At 32.5% G+C, this 8,048-nt stretch overlaps 1 protein-coding gene across 2 annotated transcripts; it reads right to left on the bottom strand.

Annotated features, from left to right (window-relative positions):
- Positions 1 to 2,664: 2,664 nt before the first annotated feature.
- On the bottom strand, positions 2,665 to 7,747 carry LOC120090764 (putative WD repeat-containing protein C2A9.03). Of its 2 annotated transcripts, none has more exons than XM_039048494.2 (10): positions 7,605 to 7,747; positions 6,861 to 7,006; positions 6,583 to 6,750; positions 6,371 to 6,457; positions 5,680 to 5,814; positions 4,828 to 4,938; positions 4,160 to 4,251; positions 3,971 to 4,076; positions 3,586 to 3,672; positions 2,665 to 3,311 (listed from the first exon to the last, which is right to left on the bottom strand). In XM_039048494.2, exons 2-10 carry the CDS (start codon positions 6,975 to 6,977, stop codon positions 2,898 to 2,900), a joined length of 1,317 nt encoding a protein of 438 aa, XP_038904422.1. In that variant the 5' UTR covers positions 6,978 to 7,006; positions 7,605 to 7,747; the 3' UTR covers positions 2,665 to 2,897. The 2 variants fall into 2 exon arrangements, with proteins under 2 accessions (XP_038904422.1, XP_038904457.1); XM_039048529.2 differs by having other exon boundaries at positions 7,508 to 7,670.
- Between the last annotated feature and the right edge of the window lie 301 nt (positions 7,748 to 8,048).

The raw sequence follows: 8,048 nt of genomic DNA, 5'->3' as shown, positions 1-8,048 counted from the left end.
TCCACTAAATTTTAGTTGACAATAAACTATTATTTATTTCTTTATGAACATGTTTTATGTTAAAATTGTTGTATGATTATTATATTGTTATATTATATAATTTATAATACATTACATAATTCATATTTTAATTTTAAAAAAATGAATTGAGTATATAACATTACATACCATATTTCTAAATATTTTTATCTTTATTTCATATAATTCTGCATTTTAAAATTTAATATTCAAAATATGGATATAATGAAAACATAAAAAATGTTGTTTTTAAATTTTACATTATTTGAATCACAAAATCTAAAAACAATTTTCAGAAACAGAATCTAGATAGTCCGTCAAACACATATTTACTAAATTTAATGAATTTGAGAATATAAAATAAAAATTTAGATTGCCAATTAAACATGCCCTTACGTTCTGCACCATACATTTCCCTTATGTTATCATAAGTAGAAAAGCTCCATGAATATTAAGGGAAAAAAAATTACTTTTATGGAAAAATATGAAGATTTAACTTTCTATATCCTAAAAATTGTTTTTTTTTTCCCATTTTACACACTAGTATATTATCACCCAATTATGTGATAAAATATTGGGGCAACAGATATTATATAGTTTTCTTTTTAGAAATATATGAATGTTGGCCAATTTTATACACAACAAAAAAAAATTGAGAAATTTTAAGATTTTTGGAAAGTGGAAATGATTGAACACAAAATGGACTTGGGAAATTAAAAAAAACTTGAAAGATTTGATGGTTTTGCAATTACTTCCTTTGCATTTTAGTTTATGGTTGCATTTACTTTATTGCAATCTTGTAATTTGTATGCTTTTGAAATTTCAATGTGATAAGAAAAGAATTTTTAGACTTTTGACTCATGATCAACTTTTTCTTCAAGGTAAAGTTAATGTGAATTTGATAACTTTTAGTTGAATTTAAAGAGGAAGAAACAACTTTATCATCTTACAATTAACTTTTAGTTGACTCATGATCAATTCATTTCTATGTTACAAAATTGAATAGTAAGGTTAAATAAAGAAAATCATTTAATGCAACTAAAACAATTTATACCCACCAAATAGCTAGCCTTGTACAAGCCACAAGGGGTGGGATTTTTCGCCAATTATGGATCAAATAAATTTAGTTTCCACCTAAAAATGTGGTAGTGGTAGCACGGGTTGAATATAAGAAACCGTTGAATTTCTTTAGCAATTTGTTTACAACCTGAGGTAACCGAAAGGGGGGGAGGGATTTGAGATGAGTTGTTTTGGTAGCAAGAAAAATAAATTACAAAATAGAGAGAACGAATTTGAATGATTAAACTATCTAGCTGAGACTTTCAAGTTATTCCCCAATTTGTAACTTGATCATAGATCCATCAAATTAATTCCTATATTGTCTAGCTTAACCAACTTGCCTAGAAAAGCTAGGTGAGAGTCCTAATTAGCTAGCTTAATTAGATGAGATGCATCCTAATTAATTCGAATTAACTACATTAAGGTCTTGAGATTACAATAAGGTGAATATCGAACAAGAAAAGTCTAAATCAATATTCAACATGATTCTTCCTAGGTTGATAGAACAATGCTTTTCATGGTAGACTATAAATCACAAGTCTAACCAACCTTTTGTTACTCTTAGATTAAATTACAAGTATATGTGACGTATTATAAATTAATCTCTAGCTATCAATTACAAAATCTCAACAAGTTTGTCAAACATTCATGAGAAGATATAATCATAAACATTCAACACAATAAAAGAATCCTAAAACTATTTATGAAATTATAATAAAGCGAAAAAAAATCTCATAAGTCTACAACAATAGGGAAAACCACTCTACGTCTAGAGCTAGAATTACCTCCTTAACCCATAATCGACATGAGATCAAGAGGAAAAGTTTTGTTACATTCAGAATCCAAAAGGCAGAAGAAAATAGAGAGGAAATCAGTAGAAAATCGACTGGGATCGGACTTATTTAACCCTAGGCACCTAAAATTATTTTTGTAACGTATTGATTCATTTTGAAAAAAATTGAATCGAGATAGATAAAGGAGTAAGAATAGAAAGTTGTTTTAGTTTATTTGTATTTTTGTATCCTTTACGATTATGTATTTATATTTTAATTCTTTGCTTTCCATCAAACACGTTTTTACCCCTCTTTAGATATTTCAATGAGTTTAGTTTCTATCCCATTAAGTATTTTCTTTTATTTTAATATGAACTAGGCTTGTCTTTCAGATTCCATTAAACACGTCTAACTTTCTGTTAATGATCAATGAAAAAAATGACAATAGGCTAAAAGTGCTCAACGTTTCCGTTAATCATTTAAGGCTATAAAGATCCTGTTTTCATGACTAATTGAGCCCATGGTCTAGATGATTTCTACGTGGGATCTTCAATTCATGTAGATATGCCCATAGTCAATCTGCTTTGCTTTTATTCAGGACACTTGCCTATTACTACTAGAATTAGCACTTAATCTGCTACTTTTCACTTACATAAGGTTCGCGACTAAATAATCAAAGATGGCCAAGAAATGATCAACACACCAAGAATAACCAGAGAAGTGTTCAATCAATTCTAGAAAAGAAAAAGAAATCATTCTACCATTAACAGAGCTTTTACATAATGAGACGTCTAAAAGGAGAAGGTAGAGACAGTCACCTGGAAGCCATTCATTTTCATTTTGAAATAAACATGTAACATACAAAAAAAAGGAACTCCATCTATGTACAACTTCAAAAACAGTTCCAACCAAGAATTACTTCAAGTCCCTGACATCTTTTTTTTTTGGTAGCTCTGACATAAAAATGATAAAACTTTTCTTTTTTTCTTTTTTACCCTACCAAATACTTGTTCAAAACCAGTCTTTTTACCTCTTTCTAGAGAGTGACTACAAGAATGAATCAATATATCCATAGGTATGCCTCCTGTTATATTGTAGTAAGCTTGCGTAAGTCCTATCCCATATTCCTATGTACAGAGACTCATCATCTGGACTCAATGACACCCCCGAGATCTCTCCGAAGAAATCGATCTCTTGCCTCTTTTTGTAATCTGCACTCGTGCTATACACATGTACAAAATCTGCAGGTTCAGCAACCACCATGAACTGACCATCAGATGAATAACGGATCGATCGAGCAGCACCAATATGTCCCTTCAGAACTGCAACGGGTGTTGAGAAATTCCTAACATCCCATACTCGGCATGTCTTGTCTTGATTCCCAGTAGCGAACATGCGACCATCAGGGTGCCAAGCGGAAGCAAAGGAGTAATCTCGATGACCAACAACTCTGCCTATAGCCTGAAACACACATTGCAATAACCAAGGTTAATACCTTTTCTTTTCTTTTCTTTTCTTTACTTCGTTTATTATCTTATCCGTGAGAATTCGAGCCAATTTTCTTGCACCTCAACTAATTTCACAGAATAACCTAATGAATAACTTGATAAAGGACTAGAACCCAAATTGTGAGGCCAGACAAGAACTTCAAACAACATTTGACTCTTTCGACTCCTACTTGCATTTAAATATAATCTAATAGGGTTCAATATGCATGGCAAAGAAACTTCCTTACCGTTCCATTTCGTGAATCGACAATCAATCCATCTGTGTGATCACCAACAACAACGATCAGCCTGCGATCTGGGCTTACCGACGTATGCTGCAGCAACATAAACAAAAAATCATTAAAATATTATCCCTGAACATTCAAACGATTCGCCTTAACCAAAAGGCATGTTCTTTAATATGCTATTTATAGATACATTCTATACTTTGATATTGTTGTAAATTAACTTTCGCTACCACAGCTCTACAGGCAGAACTGTCCTGGCATAGGGCACTAACAGTTACATGGCGTTCATACATTCAAGAAATAGAAGAAATTGATCGAGAAAAGGCAACGGAACAGATTGGGGATGTAGACCCAATCATTCACGTAAAACCTGGAGGAGACATACATTTACTGGCCATGGAAAATGGAAGTGATTCAAAAGCTGAAACCTCTCCATGTCGTACTCTCTCATGCTGCAATCATTATTTGCTGCCATGAAATGTAATTCACCACTGCAAAAATAAACAGATCAGTCTGAATTCATGTACATAATCCAGCCAAACAAGACTAGACTCAGCCAAAGTGCTAAATATACCTTATGCTATCATATATTTCAACAGCATTTGTAATGGCATTCTCATCATGTGTAGTACGAGTACAGAAGCTTACTCCTTGTTTATCCAAACGCTGCAGGAACAAATGAAGTTATGATCTGAAATAAGCCACTTATCCAAAGAAAATTTCCTCCAAAAAAAAACAGTCATCTCAAGTTTTCAACTTTAACTGGACCGAACCAAAAGGCAGACAATTTTTGCATAAGATAGAAAATTCACAAAGAACAAACCACAATATCAAATATCACATTGACATCATTCCACTCAACGTTACACAAGTTAACCAAACCATGGAAGCTAAAAACATTTAAGATAGATTGCAAATCTTGAATATTGAAATTGAAACAGATTTAATGTGAGACACTATAACAAAATGTCAAATACAAAATTGACCTCGTTCCTCTCACATTGCACCAATGACCAAACCACGAAAGTTAAAACATATTTAAAATAGATCAAAAAAATTTTGAACGTTGAAAATAGAACTGATTTGATGTGAGACACTATCAATATAAGCAGGAAGTTTGAAGCTTCTTTGGTATATCAACAATCAATGACCTTCTCCAGGAATTGGGTTCTTTCATGAACCAAGGGAATTTGGAAATCCAGCATGAGAAAACAAGATTAAAATCACTAGCTACATGCTGACCTTACAAGTAAGCTCTCCTTGGAATCCACCTGCAACAAGAAAATTCTCCTTGACTGAAAGTGTGCTAATCTGAGTTTGTGTAAAACCCTCTAATAAACTTCCAGCATGTTTCTGCATGACCATTCAAACAAAACAAATTACAGAAGGCATAGGGAATTAGTTAAATGAAAACAACAAATGTGTATTGTGGTGTAAAGAGAGAGTCCCTAGCGAGGTTTCATGTTCTCTTTGGCCTTTGGTTTTGAGGACTTTTTGTAATTATTCTCAAAGCAATATTTTACTTGGTTGGAAACCCTTCCTCTTGGGGTTTTGTGGGCCTTTTTTTTTTAATGCCCTTATATTCTTTTTTTTTTTTTCCTCAATGAAAGCAATTGTTTCTATAAAAAGAAAATAATAATAAAAAATAAATAAATGAAAACAATCACATTGAACCTTAACTCCTATTTCCAACCCAAGCCATCAGCAAAAAATAAATAGAGCTTAAGAAGCAATAAGTAAGAACAAGTACATAGAAAAAGGACACGGGAGATGTAGCGGATGCATCACTGAAAAGGTACAAATGTTCCTTTACCATCAACATCAACAGCAATAAAACATGATTTAAAAGGGAATCTTCGTTTGTATCCATTGAAACTGGAAATTGTCATTTTCAATGGACTAAACAAGAACATTAATCATTTTATACTCAAACTCTCATGTTTGTAAGATAATCTCATGCTTTTGTTACTAGATGGGCAGATTTGTGTACAAAGATAAAAGAACAATGCCTACGCTGGTCTCTGACTCTCTTCCATTGCAGTCTTTTCATTTGCTAAAATATGATGAAACAATGAGAATAAGTGCGATACCAACCTCTGTAGGAGCTACATGCCCAGAAAAATTGAGGATTTCAGATAAGTTGCCAGATAAAGATGACCAATGCATGACAGAATAGTTGGACATCAAATAGACATCGTGTTTTGAAGTTGCCCAGACCAAGTTCCTTAGCTGCAAGACAAAACTAAATAATAAATTTTTTTTCCTCAAAAAAAAACTCGGGAAGAGGGAATAAGCACAAAATCCAACAACAGGGACTAGACTAACTAAATTATTTGAAAAATAAGGATTTCACTTCAGAATTCCATTTATTTTATTATGGGAAGCCAGTTTAGTTGCCAGACATGGACACAATTACAATAAAATTTACCAGATAAACAGACCATTTAACACAAAAAATTGTCCATATATCATTTGAGAACAATAATGAATTACCATTTACCAAAAATAAATTAAAAATACCTAGAGAACGGACCTACCAACCAATATTATGACTCTGTATGTGAGTCGTCCTGAAAAGTGCCAAGGACAGATATGCATAGACTTGTGAAATACAAAATTTTATACTAAGGCATTTGAAAAATAGTGGTAAACTATATACTAAGGCATTTGAAAAATAGTGGTAAACTAACTAATTTATAGAAAATGTCAAATAGAAATCAACTTATTTTCAGAACAATAAGAATAAAATAGAAAAGGGAGAATTCGACATTGTCAGCTGCAATACCTGAAAGTGCAAGATAGTAGGCTTAACCAGTCTTGTATTATGAAAGAACTCATAGTAGTTCCCTCCTTTCTCTATTGCTTTGCATTCCTAAAAAGACAAATACAATTACTAAAATACTTGTGTAAGAACTTCCAATATCCATAAGGCCATGACAGCCTCTATTCAACCTTTGAACCTTTAGCGAACATGGATAATTACATGACAATTCATACCTTATCAACGGCTGCTCCAGATGAAGGAATATTTTCATAATTTTTGTACTGTTCAAGCCTTGTCAACCGGTACTTCTCACGAGTAATATTCAATCTATCCCATGGAATACCTTGAATGTCTAGTCCCTTCCTCGCAAGGGCGGACGATGTATCTATGGACTTGGTAAGCTGCAAAATTTTTTGAAAATCTTAAAGTCAAAGGGTCCACATGATTTATAAAATAACCAATATTAGCCCAATAAAGGAGCATAACAGATTGGAAATCAAAGAAAACAAACCATGTCGAATTCATCATCGCCCAATTCTCCATCACCACCATCATCAATTTCATCAGCCATTTCATGCCCACCCGCCATGTAATCAAATTCATCCATATTTTGCTGTTGGTAAGACATGCCAATGCACTCCTCACCAATCTATTTCTCTGCAATCAAATGCAAAAATCTTGCTGATAAAAAAAATCTGTATAGAGAATGTATTATCATCAAAACAGAACCAAAGCAACATATATGAGGAAAAAAAAGAGGTAGAAACGATTCAAACGAATACGCTAACAACCCACCACCAACATACAAAAAATATGATCAAAGAGCAGAAAATAACAACATTCCACAAAAACCCCAATAAATAGAAAGAAAACAAGATGCAAATTCGAACAAGAATGGAATTTTCATACAAACCCAGTTCCTAATTTTTCATGTTAATCCTAATTACGAATAGAAAGAAACAGAGAACTAATTATTCAATGAACGACGACGAAAACAAAAAAACATACCCACAAAAGAAAAAATCTAAAAGAGAACAAGACAATATGCAATCGAGAAAGAAAATGCTTGGAATTAGACAGAAACAGAAATCAACCAACAAAAATTCCATAAACAACCGGAAGAAAAAGAGGAAAAAGGAATAGAATCTAAAAGGGAACCTTATGAATTGAATTCACAGAAAAAGGGAAGAAAAAATAATCAAAATGAAGAAGAAATTAAGGGGTGAAAGAGAAGAAAAGGAGGAGATAAACACACGGTTTTCACTTCCTATGGCTTCGTTTGGTTGCGCCTCTTTCTCCCTTTCTCTCTCTCAAAATCTCCAGAAGTGATAACGATGGTGGGGGGTTTTAAGCAAGTCCGCAAACCGACCTCTCTAGAATTTTAAATTAAATGAAGATATATTATTATATTATTATATGAAATAAATATGAAAACATGATGAAATAAGTCTTTTTTTTTCTTTTCTTTCTTTTTTTTTTTTTTGATAAAATAAGGTTGAAAGATACCTGTTCAATTTGTTTGTCAAAGTTTTAGATTAGAAGAATATATACCTAATGTATTGAGACTTATCCATGGTCTTGTAAAATGTTATCAATCTCCTTGCTCAAACATTGCCTTGTCCAAATATATAGTAGATAGGAACTTGGGGTAATGAGACTCGAATGTAATGCGTCACTGGTAATTTTATAATGTTGAATG

The sequence above is a fragment of the Benincasa hispida genome, chromosome 1 (genome assembly GCF_027475165.1).
Source record: "Benincasa hispida cultivar pf3 chromosome 1, pf3_genome.v1.1, whole genome shotgun sequence".
Taxonomy (NCBI): Eukaryota; Viridiplantae; Streptophyta; class Magnoliopsida; order Cucurbitales; family Cucurbitaceae; genus Benincasa; species Benincasa hispida.
The sequence above is the reverse complement of the archived record's forward strand: the minus strand, read 5'-3'. Positions and strand labels throughout refer to the sequence as shown.

What these genes read in the sequence shown, in the direction of transcription:
- LOC120090764 (XM_039048494.2), bottom strand. Translation starts at nt 6,977, where the DNA reads ATGTCTTACCAACAGCAAAATATGGATGAATTTGATTACATGGCGGGT. An exon ending in CTGGAGCAGCCGTTGATAAG is followed by an intron (nt 6,458 to 6,582) that starts GTATGAATTGTC and finishes TTGTCTTTTTAG; the next exon opens with GAATGCAAAGCAATAGAGAA. An exon ending in GGCATGTAGCTCCTACAGAG is followed by an intron (nt 4,939 to 5,679) that starts GTTGGTATCGCA and finishes ATGGTCATGCAG; the next exon opens with AAACATGCTGGAAGTTTATT.